The following is a 19368-nucleotide window of genomic DNA, read 5'->3' as shown; positions in this document are numbered from 1 at the left end:
GATCATAAATACGCACAGTATATATCATGGATGCCTTTTTGATGTTTTTATTCATCAATTTAAATAAAAAAACTTTAGTGCATCTGAGCTGTATTTTGTAATATGGGAATTATTCCTCTAGAGGGCACTATTTAAGTTGGCAAGACATTGTAAATAGATTACTGTGAGCTTGTGTAGGATTTAAAACACAATTAGAGACGCTTTGATTTGTTGATTTCATAACTATAGTGGATGTGACTGTAAGCTTTAATGTTTGGTTAAATATGTCTATACTCTCATATTTTATCATTATAGTGGCTTATTTTTTTAATGTGGCTTTATGCAAATGTATGTTTCTTGGTATATAGAAAAGCTGTATGCAGAGCTAAGTGGTCTATAATTGAGAGAAAGTTTCCCAGGTTATTTCTTGTGATTAAAAAAATAATCTTTTTGGTTGTTTAAATGGAATAAAGTTCGGCCACTCTGGGTTACAAGATGCAAAGGATATACAACAATTATTCAGATTGAATTAGATTGAAAAAAAAACTGCTTTGCAAAACACTCCAGTGTCAAACGCTAAGACGTTGCTTGTTCTAGTCTGACTTGTAGGTTACAGGTCAAACATTTTGAATCACTTCAGTCTCACAACACAGCTTTAAATGACATGCGTGAATTCCCTGCATTCGCTTTCACACACTCTCAAGAGCTTTTCTGCTTGTAAATACGACTTCAACTAAAGAGCGGCTTTCCAATGCATCCTTGAAACTGCATGCATTTTTTCGCCTTTACTTCTATACATAAGGAAACAGAGATCAGTTCTCTATGGTGGAATAGCAGTAAAAGGATGAAGGGCTCTAATTAGCAAGGTGGCTTTTGATTCGTGCCACAGAATGGATGGTGTAAATGCACAGGGCAAGAAGATTAGGCGGTTTGCTAGGTGACGTACGCCCAGACACTTTTTTCGCCTACTGGAAGCCCGGTCATTGAGACTGAGGAGCCTTGGGGTGTTAAGCTGCTGGGTGCCAAAAGGACTGTTGTATAGAGTGACAATAGGGCTCCCTGGGCCCAGACAGAGGATGTGATAGGGGAGCTAATGCATCCTCTTGGAGAAGGCCCTGGGTGCTAGAGGAGAAGTGAGGCAAGCCAAGTCTTCTCTATTTAAAATGTGCAGCACTCAACCTCGGTGCGTACGGGGATTTATTTTATAGGTAGTTATAATAATGTGGCCAAATTAGAATTGTAACTGCATTTTAAGTATTATACTTTGATGTTTTAAAGTGCCCCTATGGTTTTTTTTAGACATTCAGACATTAGTGTATTATATTGCTGTCTGCAAGGTTTCAAAGATCAAAGTGCATGATAAATGGAGTTTTTGTTTCAGAAAACATTGAACCGATTCTGAACTGCCTGAAACGAGTCAAGATTCCAGTCTTACTTCCTGCACAACACATTTGTATAATACCACATATGGTCCTCATTGGCTGCTCGTGAACAACGTCTACTTTGACCCTCAAACATTGTAATTGTAGCTGAGGCCTGGAAGAGTCTGGTTCGTGTTGTTAATGGATGTCGAGGAGACACTTTTTTGTGCACAGTTCTCAGACCAATCAGAGCAGAGTAGACCAATCACAACACACTGGGCCATCTGAACACTCAGAGCAGAGTAGACCAATCACAACAGCCTGGGCCATCTGACCAATCAGAGCAGAGTAGACCAATCACAACAGCCAGGGCCATCTGACCAATCAGAGCAGAGTAGACCAATCACAACAGACTGGGCCATCTGACCAATCAGAGCAGAGTAGACCAATCACAACAGCCTGGGCCATCTGACCAATCAGAGCAGAGTATACCAATCACAACAGACTGGGCCATCTGACCAATCAGAGCAGAGTATACCAATCACAACAGACTGGGCCATCTGACCAATCAGAGCAGAGTAGACCAATCACAACAGCCTGGGCCATCTGACCAATCAGAGCAGAGTAGACCAATCACAACACACTGGGCCATCTGACCAATCAGAGCAGAGTAGACCAATCACAACAGACTGGGCCATCTGACCAATCAGAGCAGAGTAGACCAATCACAACACACTGGGCCATCTGACCAATCAGAGCAGAGTAGACCAATCACAACAGTCTGGGCCATCTGACCAATCAGAGCAGAGTAGACCGACCAATCACAACAGACTGAGCCATCTGACCAATCAGAGCAGAGTTCTTCCTTTTACTGTATATCTCATGTGCATTGTTTCTGTGATCCGATGAGAAACTTTGCATTCGATCGCAAAATGTTTGAATGTTTCCCCCAAGAAACTTTGAGTTTGCTTTCAAAGAACACACAAGTTTTGCAAGGGAACGCAAAGTTTCTCAGGGGAACGCAAAAGTTTTGTGAAGAAACGCTAAGTGTCTCGGGGAAAAGCAAAACATTTGCGAGAGAACGCAAAAGCATTAACAGATCATTCTTCCTCCCATCTCGTATTTTTTTCATCACAATGTCCCTTTAGGGGTTCCATAATGGATAAATCATGTATAATAAATACCGCAATATTCCATAAAATCCGAAAGAATTGTCAATTTTGATTTCATTGTTCTGTGACTTTAATGACACAGTTATTTTTAGTAAAGCAACCCCATTCAGCATAACAGGTGAAGTCCAATTCCCAAGTTAATGGGATACAAGTTAATCAACACAATGAGAACAAATGACTTACTCTGAAAATCGATACTTACATTTTTAAATATTAACATTTATTATTTTCTATTATTATATAGTGAGATTTTTACTTATTTATTTTTTACTTTCTATATATATTTATTGTCAACTCTGCACTCCTCATTACCGCAACATATTTCACTTTTGTGAAATTGCATTGCTTTACTTGCATTTGTTTTAAGACCCAGGGGTCTCACTAACCATAAAACTTTACCCATCCCTGAGCAAGGGAGTTTGAGTTAGTTAGTGCATATGCTGGGGCTGATTGTGAAGAGGAATGCCATTGAATTTGAACCTTTTTTTCACGAGCAATCCTCTTTTGTGCGCTAGCTAAGGAAATCCATTGTGCAGCTGGACACCCTGAGAAAGAGGGAGCTCAGAGCCGTTGTCTGCAGATGCTTCTGCTCGGCCCCGGGAGCTGAATGGGGTGAATAGCATCGGAAACAGCCATACCCAAGCAAAACAATACCATTGGGCAGCTTTGAAGATTAAGAAATTAGGGATGGGGAGACTGGGGCATAATTACAAATGCTGTTTCATTGTATTTGGATATGCATATGTTTGTGTGCAAGCATTTTGTTGGGAACTCTCTATTTCGCATAGTTTTCCCAATTTCCGTACAGTATGTAAATGGAATGGTTGTTCCAAAGCACTTCAGCGGGGATTGTTGAAATGCTCCAAATGTACAACTCTTCTGATTCGCCGGTTTCTTTCCTCCAGTGCGAAATCAAAAGGAACGCAACAACTGGCCTTTACCTCACCGTTCTCCTGTTGCTAGGAAACCCTCGAGCACCGCTTGAGTTCCTTTTCTTTTTAAGGTCTACTCCACTCGCCACATTTTTCTTTAATTGAAGACAGCTTACATATGAGAGGAAAACAATTAGCGCTTTGAATACTTTGTTTGCTGTTTGTCATGGTCGTACTGCTCACCGCCTCGCCAGCCTGGTGGCTCTGTTGTGATATAAGAACAGAGTCAACATCTCATTTGAGCCGCTAAGTGCATTTAATTGAAGGACTTTACTGCTCACGGCACATCACATCTGTAAGAGCTGTAGATGTAAACTTTCTTATTGCTGGACAATGGGCTTGTTTTCTCATTCAAATTTTGTAGGCTTGCAATGGATGTTTAGTGCTTTCTTCTGTTCAGTTGACTGCCATGTTACAAAGATTGGCCACTCAATGACCAAACTGATAGATTTTTGCCTCTGCTACACTATTTTATTATAAATAAGTGTTATTCAGTAGTTCTTGATTGCAATTTAAGTTCTGCACATATTATTTCTTTTGACTGTATAATGTTTTTGCTGTCCATAAAATCAGAAGGGAATTAATTAACCATATAACAACAAACCAAATATTATGAAATATAAACTACTGATTTTTCTGTCTAGCTGTGACACCCATGGACTGGAATGTACTGTATATAAGGGGGTCAATGGCCAAAAACAGGTGAAAATTCATATTCACAATATTCACACGATTGGCTGATTACCCTGTCATTGTGATAAAGCCTGCATCTCAGACTTGAATAGGTCAAACTTTTGTAATTGAATGGACTGATTAAAGAGTAAAAGGGTCACTCTGAATCAAAACTTGAAATGGTGATGATGGTTTTTAACACACTCAGCTCAGTTGCATTTCAGTGATCACACCATAGTGTTTACTGAGGATTTATTGACTAATGATCTGAAAAGAAGGTGCAAATTATAAAAAATACTAGCTGATTTTTACTCTGTTGTAGTTGCAATATGAAAAAGATTCAAAAATACATAAAACTTTGGTGTGTTTTAATAATTAATATTAAATGAAAATAATTTAAAATAATATATTAATAAAAATGTATTTAAATAAATATTGTGTTAACAAACATACAAAACTACTATTAGTTCTAAATTATTATTTATATATGAAATATTATGAATATGTTATGTAATGGTTATATATTGTAGCCTATATTATGTCTATATATTATATTTACATACGAATGTACTATAGTTATATATTCAATTTATATTGATATATTTTGCATTGTGTATTATATTTTACTATAGTTATGATACCTGTCTCATTTTCCTTGTTTGCTGTTTAAGGACTTTTATTGTATTCCTGTGTCTAATTGTAGGCCCTTCATAGTTCTTTTGTTAATTGGTTTCCCTTGATTGAATTCCCAGGTGTGTCTTGTTTCCTTGTTATCTTGTTAGCTCCTCTATGTATAAATAGCCCCTTGTTTCAGTCAGGTTTTGTCAGTCGTTGTCTTTGCATGGTCAGTAATGTTTGTGTTTGCTTTGTTTTTTTGTCCTTCGTTTATAAATTACTGTTAGCAATAAGATCCAGCCACTCCTTTTCCCTGCATCGACCATGACTGACCTTAATATGGATCTAGCAGCAGTATTGCCACCAGGAGCTCTTCTCCTCCTCCTTTGCCAGGGCGACCGCTCCCTTAAGGACCACACCTGGGAATTTCTGGACCTTGCACATCAAGCTGACTTTCCAGATAAGTCTCTCGTTGTTTTTGTTTCTCACTTTGGAGTCAATAAACCACTAAAATCTCAACTCCTCCCTGTGATGATCCTTGAGGGAACTTTGCAGACTTTTTTGAACGGGCTTTGTTGCTGAGCGAATCTTCCCCTAAACCGGAGGAGGATGCACCTCAAGCTCTGGTGGCCATACACCACACCAGCCAGCATCATCCCAGCCACTGGATCCGTCTCATGGCGGACAAGACTTGCATCAAGTGTAGCGGACCCTCCACTGATGTCTGTGTGAGTGGCTGGCGTCCCAAGTCCAGTAGTCCCAGCACATCCATGTCCAGTGGTCCCGAGTCCGGTGGATCCAGTGCTTCCAAGTCCAGTGGTCTTAGAGGACCTTCCACCATTGCCTGTGCTTCCAGTGATGGCAACCACCATCTTGTGTGTTTTAGCAGCACACACTTCTCCTGCGCCTCCTGAGGCACCGACCGCTACAGCTCTTTCTGAGGTGGCGGCGACTGCTTGTGAACCCTTTGCCTGTCCTGTTATGGCCAAGGAGATCGTTTATGAATTCTCTACCTGCCCTGTCATGGCCAAGGAGCCCGTCTCTGAACTCTCTCCCTGCCCTTTTACGGCCAAGGAGGGTCTTCACATCTGCCTGCTCCATCTTAGTTGTCTCCTGGTCCGCTATGGTGGTTTTCAGCTCCATCTAGGTGGTCTCCTGCTTTGCCTGCTCCGTTGTGGTGGTCTTCTGCACCACCCTGGCCACCTGCTCCTTCGACTCCGCCCTTGCTCCCTGATCCGCCTCAGTCTTCAGGCCCTCTTCCACTCCACGGGCCTAGTCCTCAATCCCTCCCCCATTCCGCCTGTGCTCCACCACCCTCCTGGACTTTTATTTGTTGCAGAGCAGGGGTGTCCAATCCTACTCCTGGAGGGCCACTGTTCTGCAAAGTTCAGCTCCAACCCTAATTAAACACATCTACATTAGGCTGAACCAATTGTGTGTACTTCTAAAGGTTCTCATATAGCATAATAGGAACTTAAAAAGCTCCAGACTGTGAAACCTTTTATTGAACCTTAATTCTTTTTTTAAATGTAGATGGATTAAATGGTTTAGACATTATGTATTTGTATTACAGTGCTGCATTTTAAAAGCAAAGCAATAGAAACACAGAGCGAGCGTGCGAGTGACATAAAGAAAGCAGTGACAGAACGAGACAGATAAAAGCGAGGTAGGAATGGAGTCAAAGTGTCTACGTCTCGAATCGCTTTTCTTTTGCCCCCATATTGCTGTGATCCAAAGTTTGTGTGTGAGTGTGTATGTGTCGACTGTCCCCCATCGGGAGGCTGAGACGTGAGTCTGGGTTTGGCTGCGCCACTGAAGCTCAGATAAAAGGCACTCACTGCTCCCTCTCCTCTTTTCTCTCACAGGGCTCCAGGAACCTGATGTCATTTGGAAGTACTTTGATTTAAAGCCTCTGTTCGAGACTGTGAAGGAGCGTTTTGTTCTGCTGCTGGTATGTAGAGAGCTCCACGCTGCAGTGGACCCAACTCCGGACCTGGACAAAATGAGTTTGGGAAATAAGGCTTACGCTTGTACACACCGGCCTGGTTGCATTCTGGGCTGCACAATGACAGTTAATCTTCATAAAGTGTGAATGGTAACCATGGGTCTGCAAACTGACAATGGCTGTCCGGGATTTCCAATGCTGATGCTGCATCAAAACTCTGAAAGCATTGGTACTGGATTAGCACCCAAGCAATTTCCAAATTATTGTGGGGGACGGCAATGACGGTTTTCGGGAAAACGCGGTCTGTGGTGGCGGAAAGCTTAACAACTGCATCCAAAACATATCAGGCATTGTGGCCTTTGAAGAGATCGGTACAACCCCCTATACAGGGCTTCCTAATCAGCAACTTTCCCAGCATTTAACCTCACTTTGGCTCAGTGACAAAACACTGTTGCCCTTCATATTGATCTTGCCATCAGGCAAGTTACTCCATTAACATTCGGACTGACTCTGGTTTTTGACAATGTAAGTGCCAGGAGAGTAAAAGAGGCAGGTCAACACAACATTTGTGGTTCTTGCAGTTTAGTGTATCAGTTTCTGAGGGATTTTTAAAAAAAAATTATTTAAGAAAATCCTACACCATTTTTTGTTTTCGGTGTGGGGTTTGGTGTGAGAGAATTGCATTATATATTAGACATGCATGCTTTATAGAGAAGCTCTAGAGTCCTGTAGATTATAAATTTAGCTAATTCTTACTAATTTATTCATTTAAATGGGGCCCAAAAATTCTAATAGATCCCCATTAATTTAGATTGTTAATTTACAACAATCATTTAGCCTCAGAGTCAAAAGTAAGTTTTGAGATATGGTAAAATATGAAATAAAGTCAGAACTTTGAGATGTAAAGTCGCAAATGTAAGATATAAAGTTGCAATTATGAGATAAAGTTACAATTATGAGATATAGATTCACATTTTTAAATATAAAGTCTAATTTGTTTTTAAATCGTTGCAAAAATGAGATATAAAATTGCAATTTTGTGATATAAATTTACAAATATGAGATATAACCTCCCAAATGTCAGATATAAAGTCACATTATGAAATATAGAGTAACGATTTGAAATGTCACCTTTTTTTAAAGCAGTTGTGAAACAGTCGAAAAAGTCACATATGTGAGATAAAGTTGTGATTGTGATAAATAAAGTCCCAAATTTGAGAGAAACAATGAACTGAAAAAACTGAAGGCATAAATACACACTATAACAAACTAAAAGACAAACAGGTGTGCACTAATTTATCAAATAATGAATTGTCATGACAACGAAGGAGCAAATGGGGACATAGAACAAAGGAAACAGGAAACAAAGAGAAACATACTAAAGTCCTTAAAAAACGAAACCAAAAATAACTGTGACAGATATACACTCACCTAAAGGATTATTAGGAACACCATACTAATACTGTGTTTGACCCCCTTTCGCCTTCAGAACTGCCTTAATTCTACATGGCATTGATTCAACAAGGTGCTGAAAGCATTCTTTAGAAATGTTGGCCCATATTGATAGGATAGCATCTTGCAGTTGATGGAGATTTGTGGGATGCACATCCAGGGCACGAAGCTCCCGTTCCACCACATCCCAAAGATGCTCTATTGGGTTGAGATCTGGTGACTGTGGGGGCCATTTTAGTACAGTGAACTCATTGTCATGTTCAAGAAACCAATTTGAAATGATTCGAGCTTTGTGACATGGTGCATTATCCTGCTGGAAGTAGCCATCAGAGGATGGGTACATGGTGGTCATAAAGGGATGGACATGGTCAGAAACAATGCTCAGGTAGGCCGTGGCATTTAAACGATGCCCAGTTGGCACTAAGGGGCCTAAAGTGTGCCAAGAAAACATCCCCCACACCATTACACCACCACCACCAGCCTGCACAGTGGTAACAAGGCATGGTGGATCCATGTTCTCATTCTGTTTACGCCAAATTCTGACTCTACCATCTGAATGTCTCAACAGAAATTGAGACTCATCAGACCAGGCAACATTTTTCCAGTCTTCAACTGTCCAATTTTGGTGAGCTTGTGCAAATTGTAGCCTCTTTTTCCTATTTGTAGTGGAGATGAGTGGTACCCGGTGGGGTCTTCTGCTGTTGTAGCCCATCCACCTCAAGGTTGTGCGTGTTGTGGCTTCACAAATGCTTTGCTGCATACCTCGGTTGTAACGAGTGGTTATTTCAGTCAAAGTTGCTCTTCTATCAGCTTGAATCAGTCGGCCCATTCTCCTCTGACCTCTAGCATCAACAAGGCATTTTCGCCCACAGGACTGCCGCATACTGGATGTTTTTCCCTTTTCACACCATTCTTTGTAAACCCTAGAAATGGTTGTGCGTGAAAATCCCAGTAATTGAGCAGATTGTGAAATACTTCAACCGGCCCGTCTGGCACCAACAACCATGCCACGCTCAAAATTGCTTAAATCACCTTTCTTTCCCATTCTGACATTCAGTTTGGAGTTCAGGGGATTGTCTTGACCAGGACCACACCCCTAAATGCATTGAAGCAACTGCCATGTGATTGGTTGATTAGATAATTGCATTAATGAGAAATTGAACAGGTGTTCCTAATAATCCTTTAGGTGAGTGTAGTTGCAATTGTGATACATCGCAAATTCGAGATATAAAGTCAAACTTCTATATCCCATCTTTTAATAAATAAAGTATTTTGTTATACTTGCATGTTAAATCTAAAAAAAGATGCATAGTTGACATCAATAATGATCATTCAGAAAGGGAAGCAGTCATTACAATCAGGCACACTGATCTCTTGCACTCCATATGCATGCGCTGAACTGTGTAGAACTCCACAAAGATCAGCAAAGGCAATAATTCACCGCTTTGAGCATTCTAGCTTTCAGGGATGTTTGCAGTGTTATCACTATAGAGCACTAAACTCTCCGGAATGTGGAATCCTGTTTTCTTGGAATCATTATGACATGTTTAGACATATTCATATTTGCCCAACAGCAATTTACTGGACACTTCGTACTGCAGAAAATATTTCCGTTCTGAATTCACGTGCAAAAAAGTAAACAGAACATCAGCACTTATTATTTGTGCAGTGTAATAATGTTTAAATAATGTTCTGCATAATTTGAACAGCTTATATGTATTATTTACAAAGAAAACAGAATTTATTAACAGTGTCTTATAGCTAACTTTTTATTTTTACATTTGTCTTTTCTGGTAGCTTAAATGCACCAAACATCAAAATCATTTTAGAGTACACTCATATTAAAAGGTCATTTAAGGGCATTTTTTTAATAAAATTTTTAGGTTTTATAAAAAGTATTACAAACAAATATATACACACATATACAAAACAATGGCTGCTTCATGGATGTAAACGCAGTTTTATAGCGGGCCCCCTTGAAACATGCAGTTTTACAACTGAAGAACAGACTCTGCATAAATTAAGGATAATCCTTGGTAAATTATGTTAATGTATTCACATGGTCTCTGCATGCGTAACATGGGTCGTTTATTACTAGTTTTGGGACCCTTTTTTTGTATTGAGTTGAACCGAAACTATAGGCTAAATGCCCTTTTAAATGAATGCAAGTCACCAAAAGACACACAATATTGAAAATAAGCACTTCTGGTTCCTTACTATGCAATCATTGAAGATGCATCTGGAAGTTATATTATCTGATAGGCCTACTTTCAATGCCGTGTATTTTTTGCAGTGCCAATCATGGTTTGTTTGATCTGTCTAACAGTCTGAGCTAATGAAATCAAATGAAATTAAATGAAATTAAAATCGAATTCTTAATAAAAGTTTCTTCAGATAACCTACTTGTGAAGAGTTTTTGGCCTACTGTAACTCTGAAAAATGCTGGAAATAGCATATTATCATCTTCAGTGTGAATAAATAATATTCAAACGTTTGACAAATATCATGTTTTTATGTCTGTATGCAAGGAATGAACATGTATGCCATCTGTGCTTTGGTGCATGATGATAAATAGGAATGCTGATGAGTAATAAATAAATAGCAAACAGTTACTGTACAACAGAAAATAAGAATCAGTGTAGTTACAAACAGTCTGTACTTTTTACTTACCCTTAGCCTAGTTCCAGTCAATGTGACTCACTCTTTGCTTTTGAATCAAATCTAACCTTGCTCAAACAAATGAACCAAGGAACATGCTGATACCTAAGGAGTACATAATATAATCAAGCAGTTACATCTTTAACAGAAACAAAAATGTACCAGACCCTTTTAAAATCAGAAAATCACACTTTCCATTATCTCCTTACATTGGAAAGTATGTTCAAATGCAGTGCAAGGGTATTTCTTTGTGAGGACTGTTTTCAAACCAGGACAAGTATATGTGCATCCCAGGGGGTGCACGTGCATAAAAGGGTGCAAATATGCATATAACATGTTTTCAGGGTAATTGATGGTGCATTAGCTACTGTTTTACTTAACCTACTCATTCCCTCAAGTTAAGTGGTCTGAATATTTGTTTTTAGTGGTTGTTGCTTTATTTATAAATTCACACTAATTAAAAAATATTGTATTATTTTATGCATGAAGTCTAGTTATTTCTCATTTAAAACAAGTAAAATTGAAACACACACACAAGATTTTTTTTGTGGATACATAAGATGTTGGAACAATAACGGCCGATGTGTTAAAGCCGATAAATAATGGATTATTTCCTAAAGCTGAGACGCTTCAGATGCGCACTGTTCGTTTAGAATTGCTTGAAATATGATTGGAATCACTTCAAAAAGGAAAATACAGTTAATGCAATGTGCAGTGCAAGTCTGTCATATAGGCTACATAAAATTATAATTAGAACATTATAATTGTGTGCTTGGGACATGGCTTTTTATGGTGAGACTTTTTGTAACCAGGCTCTCAAAAATTATATTAAAAAAATGTCATAAAAAATGTATATTAAAAATATTTAAAAATCTGTTATCGCCGATCGGTTATCGCTATCGACCAAAATGTTCTTATCGGTGCGTGCCAAATATATATATAAAAAGTGTTCATGACTGTGTGACTTTTTATTACTGTACTACAAGAATCAAAATTATTCCCCTTTTTTAAATTCATAGATAGCATTGGACATATAATAATATATTGAGCACTGAACACATTTTTTCCCAACATTTTTCATTTCAGAAATCTGGTCACCTTACTCCACATTTCTGTGCCCACTGCGTTCAATTCCGGATGTGAAAGCGGAGCAGGAAGCGCTGTTTTTGAAGTTCGGAGCGTGTTTTCTCTCGCTCCAAAAGTGGAAATGAAAACTCGGAGTGGAGCTGGAGCAGAGTGAGTGATCATAGCCGTTTGAGCAGGTACGGAAAACCTCTGCCTCTCCAGTCTCCAACTCCATTTTATGGTGTTCCAGATCAGCTTTCAGTCTGTGAAACATGAAACGTCACTTGGCCAAGTTTTGTCTGAAATGTAAGTTCCTGAACATTATCAAATTGGTGTACTAAAACAATATATATCACCTATTGTAATAACAACGCACGAATGCACATGCGGCCAAATCACAGCTTTGCTTATTTATAGGCTACAGCAGCAAACTTGCGTGTGTGATATTGTTTAAATGAACATTAATTTATGGTATAACCTATAAAGGTATGATCGTTATGTTATAAAACTGTGGGTACAATTATTTATGAAAATATCTAATGTGTGACAGTATTAGGCTATAAAATGCAGTAGTAATTTCTCATGCTATTATGAAGTGCTACCATTTTTTTTTAAGAAACATCCAAACGTGGTTATAATTATAGTCTGTGGTTAGAATTATTTATGATAAAACATAACTGATTTCAGTCTTATTTATAGTTATATGAATACATTTATAAAATGTTATAGAGAGTCTTACTCTTTGTAAGTGTTACTAAACTTTTTTTTGTGTGGTGGTCTGTGGGCGGCGCGCGCACATCCAGCCGAACTCACGGTGCGCCAGGCGATGCGTTTCATCCGGACGCGCGCACATCCAAGCAGCGGAGAGCGGAGTGGATCTGATCGCTGAAGGGAGCATCTCCTACCGTTATCCAACCAATGTGATACCCTCCGGCTCTTCGGGAGAGGAGTTCCTCTGTCGACGCGCTCGTCTTCGCCTTGTTCACTCTTTCCAGCAATATTTCTCCACATTCAGTGAATAATGGAAGCGCTCGCGACGAGATGCGCACTCTTTCTTGCGCAGATCGCTCTCTTCAGTAACACAGGTATGTAAGGCATCAGAATATGTGGTTTACTTAATCTGCTTTTAATAATTCCTTTATTACTGGGCTTATAAATGGTTATAGTATGTAGACTGTTGTTCAGGTGCGTAAAGTACAGGGTGTTACGCACACCAAGCACATTTCTATTGAACTTGAGGTTCAAACTTTAAACAGGATTTATTTCTAGCTAAACGTGATTTATATCCAAATGTACACTTTGTTGATTCACATTGAGCCATATCATGATAATTTACGTTATTTTAAGTGTCTACTGTACTGCCTATAGTTAGTCAATATTGAACAAGAGAGCATGAAATATGTTGTCTAGCCTAGATAGTCTGAGCATATTCTGCTGTATAATCATATGCAACCTGTAAATTCATAATCTGATCCAGTGATAACTTTAGTTTAATTGCTGCTTTATATTTTTAGGTATGGCAAAGTCACATTCTGCAGTGTTAAGTTCATGCATAGTTACTTTCAATCTCTTTAAATATAATTACTAATAAACAAAATCAAGCTTAAACTCAAATATTAAATCGAATTGACAGAAAATATTGCAAAGAAGTGAGATGGCTACAAAAATAATGATGAATAAATGGAAGGGGCTTATAAGGGGCTTATATTCTAGAATATGTGTATAGTCAGCGCAGGTTGAGATCACATGGCCAGCTGAGTTATGCAATTGGCCATGCTACTACTATACTACTACTACTAATAATTAATCAATTCAGCAACCACCAGGAACAGGCAAAATTTAGTTGAGATCGAATTCAAGAATGTCAATTATAAGGATGGGTGGTATGACATGGAGAAAACAGATGAAACAATAAATAAAAGAAAGAGAAACACCCTCAGGGTTAATAGTCAGCAGTTATTAAACTTAATTCATCCAGGCCAATAGGTGTCAGTATAGTCCAAAACCACTGACACTATAATAAGACCAATAAGAGCTAAAAATAATTGAGTTCACCATTAAGGAGATATTAATACCATACCATTAAAATGGCTAGTGTATGCCTATGGCTGTTTTTTGTGTACCCTATGAGAAGAAATGTAACTCGGCTCAAAGTTAACATGCCAGTATTGTTCAAACAGCCCCCGTGTAGTTCAATAGAAAGAGCCAAATGCTTATAAAACTTAGACTTCAATTCTTGGCTCATTATTTTGTCCGCTTTCTGTTCGGAAGTGCCAAGGAGGCGACCGATATGCCTGGATTAATCTTTTGGATGCAGTCTGAGACAAAGCCCCTAAAAGCTGGCCAAAGCCATTTAACTCAGGACTTGGAAAAAGCCCTTTTGTAAGTCAGCTAGTGAACCGGGATAGCCAACCGGTACCTGCTGAAAAAAAGCGGGGGCTCAGCTGCTTCCTCGTCCCTTACTACTTTTCTTCTTTTCGGTTTGGTGCTCTATAAATGATGCTGTGATGAAATGGGTGGCACAAAAGAAGGGCTGAATCTTTAGGACGCGAGCTAGTGAATGAATCTCTCTCTCTCTCTCTCTCACCATCTGTCTTCTCAAGTTCTGTACTATAGCTAACAACTTTTTTTTTTCTTCCCTTCTACACTTTTTTGGCACTGCTCTGTTTTTCCACTGAGGAAGTCCCTGTGTTGTTTGTTGGGTCTTGGGTTTGTGACAGATGGTAGTTGCGAAGTGTAAAGCTGTCAGTCCGGGGTTCACGCGGCCCCTCCCCTGCCACATGCCTCATGTGTGTCCACCTGTGAGGGATGTGTGGCAGTGTGTGTCACTACATGCTCCAATTAGTGTCCGAGCAGAACAACCATTTTGGGTTTAAAGGTGAAATGTGTCATTTTTCAGTGCTAAAATACATGCTCCTCTGCTAGAGTGAAACAGGATGTAATGGGGAAAAGGACTTTATTTTATACATCAGGATAATTGGATAGTGAAATGTGTGCGTTACAGTTAGAGTCATGGTGAATGCAAGTTTGCTAAAAAGTAACTAAATATACACGAAATTACCATAAGTATTGGGACACGCCTCCAAATCATTGAATTCAAGTGTTCCAACCACTTCCATGGCCACAGTTGTATAAAATCAAGCACCTAGGCATGCAGACTGCTTCTACAAACATTTGTGAAAAAATCGCTCTCAGGAGCTCAGTGAATTCAAGCGTGGTATCGTGATAGGTTGCCACCTGTGCAATTTCCTCACTACTAAATATTCCACTGTGGTAATACAATTGGGGACAACAGCAACTCAGCCACGAAGTGGTTGGCCACATAAAATCACAGACCACATGCGCAGAAGTCGCCAACTTTCTGCAGAGTCAATAGCTACAGACCTCTAAACTTCATGTGGCCTTCAGATTAGCTCAAGAACAGTGCGTAGAGAGCTTGTGGAATGAGTTTCCATGGCCGAGTGCAATGCCAAGTGTTGTATGCAGTGGTGTAAAGCACGCCGCCACTGGACTCTAGAGCAGTGGAGACGTGTTCTCTGGAGTGACGAATCACGCTTCTCTGTCTGGCAATCCGATGGACGAGTCTGGGTTTGGCGGTTGCCAGGAGAACGGTACTTGCCTGACTGCATTGTGCCAAGTTTCAATTTTGGTGGAGGGGGGATTATGGTGTGGGGTTGTTTTTCTGGGGTTGGTCTTGGCCCCTTAGTTCCAGTGAAAGGAACTCTTAATGCTTCAGCATACCAAGACATTTTGGACAATTTCATCCTCCCAACTTTGTGGGAACAGTTTGGGGATGTTCCTGTTCCAACATGACTGCGCACCAGTGCACAAAGCAAGGTCCATAAAGACATGGATGATCAAGTTTGGTGTGGATGAAATTGACTGGCCTGCTCAGAGTCCTGACCTCAACCCGATAGAACACCTTTGGGATGAATTAGAGCGGAGACTGTGAGCCAGGTCTTCTCGTCCAACATCAGTGCCTGATCTCACAAATGCGCTTCTAGAAGAATGGTCAAAAGTTCCCATAAACACACTCCTAAGCCTTGTGGAAAGCCTTCCCAGAAGAGTTGAAGCTTTTATAGCTGCAAAGGGTGGGCTAACTCCATATTGAACACTATGGATCAATATGGAACACTTCAATATGGAACACTATCCATATTGAACACTATGGTTACACCATTCACTATGGAGAATGGTGTAACGTAGTTCGTTGTTATGGGAAGAAGGAGGCGGGAACCGGCTAACAAAATAAAACAAATAGAAAATGAAAGTAAAAGACAGCAGCCCCTCACGGACAACTGCTGTCACATATTATAAAACATAAGTCCAAGCCTGTACCTCTCTCGATTTTCACTGTCGTCGCTCCTCCTTTTATGCTTCCGCTCCTCCGTGAGAGATACGAGACCGGTGCGTTGCGCAGGTGTCGATCATCATTAATCACGCCACTGGCCTCGCGCCGTTCTCCCACGGCCCTCGGCCTCGTCCTGCTCGCCACAAATGGGATGTCACTAAAGTTCATGTGCATGTGAAGGCAAAACTTTTGGCAATACAGTGTATATTTGACTACATCATCCATTACCCTGGATGGCGTCAGTGATGTCAGCAGAATAGGAAAGTTATTTTGTTAACTCTGCTTATCTATGTTTGCGCTTACTCAGACAGACTGTCAGTCTGTGCATTAATGGAGGGGATTTTTTTCAATGACTTTTTTTGCAGGTTACATCTTCACACTGGCCATTCACTCAAACGATCTGTTCAAAAACGTTCAGGAACAAAACAAGTGACTCTCTTAATGAATGAGTCACAGAATCTTTCACTCAACCAATTCTTTCATCATGACTCATCATTCAAGAATGAAACAAGTGACTTTCTACATGTTTGAGTCACAGAATCATTTACTCAACACTGATTCATTTAGGAAATTAAACATGTGACTGGCTCCGTTCAGAATAGTATACAAGTACAACCATATTATATTACTTGTATCTTATGGTATGAATAGAGTAGCATATTATTCTGAATTCAGCCACTGTTTTTGTATTGAGTAATTGAATCATTCAGTCAAACAACTCATTCAAGGACTGATTTATTTAGGAGCACAACAAATGACTGTCGTTATGAGTGAGTCATTAAATAATTTACAGATTTATTCAAAACACAGATTCATTCAGCAAACAAAACTAATTATTGGCAGAATTTGTAATATAATCCAGCCACCGTTTTCATGAATGAGTTTTTGAATTTGTTGAAGAAATTTATTCTTTTTTTTATTTATTTATTCAGGAACAAAAGTAGTGATTCATTTAATAATTTACAGAATCATTCAAAACACTGATTCATTTATTGGCTTCATATGAAACTCAGACAAAATAACTACCCATATTTTGTCTAAAATGTAAATGACTCAATATTAAGTGTATAAAAATCGATATGACGCACACAATCATGTTGTTGTTCTGAATAACGGCTTTACCGATGTAGTCTTTGTCCGTTTGTAAAAGTGTCTAGCAGTTTTTTTTGTCCGTGTTTTTCTCTCCTTTTTGCTCTTTGGTGTTGGCACTTGGGTCAGCTTGGTATCCAGACCCCCTGTCCGAATCTGCTTGTGAAAACGGGAGCAGATTTCCCCCCGACGACATCCACGGGGGCATTTGATGAACAGATTATTCGGTATTAGGCTCAAGCACATTCACTCAGGCATGCGGAGGGGACGCACTGAGACTCCGAGTCATGTCTTTTCTCTCCTTCCAGAGACAGTGGAGGGGCCGAGGCTGAATGGACCAGGGCGGTGGATGGGTTGGTGGTGAAGGGGGGCTCTGATGGCGAGCCAAATCTCTGCACCATCCTGCCCATGGCCTTGGGCCAGTCTCTCTTAGTGAATTATGCTGTCAGCTGCTCGATTTGTTTTGTGCCTGGCTGGCAAGAGGCGGCCGGTGCTCGTGGGACATGCAACAACGTAGGGTGTCTGGACTGGGAGGGGGGTCTTATTGTTGTGGCATGTGAGTGTGACATTCAGGAGGGCCCCTGATTTGTCCCAATGGTGGTGCTCCCATGTCACAAAGGATGGATGAGCGAGTTGGGGTACTTTTGTGTGTCTGTGTGGGAGAGAGGGCTGAACTTGAACTGAGAGTGTCAGAAGCTTTCCTGTTTGTGCTCTTTTATTGCGAACACCTATGTGGAGCGCCGCTGGGTGTATTAAAGGGATAGTTCACCCAAAAATAAATTCATTTACTCCCCTTCATGTCTGACTCACCAAACCTGTATGACTTTCTTTCTTCAATGGAAAACAAAAGATGATATTTCAAGGGATGTTGTAACTCCTTTTGTCTGTGTAGTGGAAGTTTTTCATTGAATAGACCTTACGTGCTATCTTTAGAATTTTGTCTTTGAACTTCTGCGGTTCAACTTTTGCGGTAGCTCTGTATATTTCTATGGCATTGCTGTCGAAGAGTTATTAGCTATCGAAGTGGATTTACTTATTGTAGAGAATTATCATTAGCATTGTATTGTTTGAAGCGGATGTCATAACAAATATCAGAAAACCGGGAAGATTTTAAAACAAGTGGTTCATTCATAAATCCTTAAGATCTTACCTTCATGTGGTGGAAATACAAACCGCAAGACAGAACACAAGGAGTGCCATGCTGAAAAGGAGCGGGGCTACATAATGTCTATAGACAAAAAAAAGTTATTTTGTGTTCATAGAGAATTTCTTTTTTTTTCATGCATATCTGACTCAGATCCTTTTTCGAATTTGGTAGTCTGAAGAGCTAAATATATATATTTTTTTAGAAATGCCCATTTGGCAGAAAATGGCAGAAGGGCAGAAAAAGTGCAATTTTAGAGATTTTTTTCTTTTTTAATTAATTTGTATCATCTGATATTGGATTTATACGGAGCCCCTGTTGGGACATGCAGATGGAGACGAGAGGAAAGATTACATTTCAGTGGTTTCCATAGTAGAAAATTTACATTCGTTCGCAAAACTTTTTTTGTTTGCAGAAGCATTGAAATACAGTTTTCTTCCCACTTCATATTTCCATCACAAATTGTTTGCTTGCAAACACAGCGCTTCTCTAGCCTGGCTAACGTCAGACCTCTTTCTCATTGAGACGTGGTCTGGGAACCACATGTCCATTTTCTCGTATTTGAGGCGTGGTTTACGAATGCCCAGAGCCGTTAATTGGGCGCTACGAATGTCTATCAAATGCGCCTGTACGTAGCTCATAGCCAATCGTTTCAATTATACCAGATGACGTATTTAGAGCGACAGAAATTCGACGAGGAAGAAGACGAAATAAACTTGCGTTCTAAACTACTTAGAACACTATCTAAGGCTGTATCGAAAGGTAACTTCGCGTCTGCTGCCATGTTGGATCCATGGATATAAACAGACTGCTTCGGTGTGTCGCATAGACGTCGTCATCGTCTTGCTGCTCCCTCCCCGTTCTGTGATTGGTTCCCTTTTTGAGGGGAAAATCTGGTCCATGGTATCCAGGCTGCCTAGCAGCGTGAATAAA

The 19368-nt window shown here is 39.9% G+C and overlaps 1 protein-coding gene across 6 annotated transcripts in view; it reads left to right on the top strand.

Moving 5' to 3' along the window:
• The first annotated feature begins 12667 nt into the window (after window positions 1-12667).
• Window positions 12668-19368, top strand: part of ptprz1a (protein tyrosine phosphatase receptor type Z1a) — a 57838-nt gene continuing 51137 nt past the window's right edge. For all 6 annotated transcript variants that reach the window (XM_079858717.1, XM_079858715.1, XM_079858713.1 and 3 more), the window contains exon 1: window positions 12668-12936. In XM_079858717.1, the coding sequence (XP_079714843.1) occupies window positions 12873-12936 (64 nt within the window). In that variant the 5' untranslated portion in view covers window positions 12668-12872. The remainder of the gene's footprint in view (window positions 12937-19368) is intronic.

The sequence above is a fragment of the Squalius cephalus genome, assembly GCF_949319135.1.
Source record: "Squalius cephalus genome assembly, chromosome: 23".
NCBI classification, from domain to species: domain Eukaryota; kingdom Metazoa; phylum Chordata; class Actinopteri; order Cypriniformes; family Leuciscidae; genus Squalius; species Squalius cephalus.
This window is presented reverse-complemented; position numbering and strand designations above follow the sequence as displayed.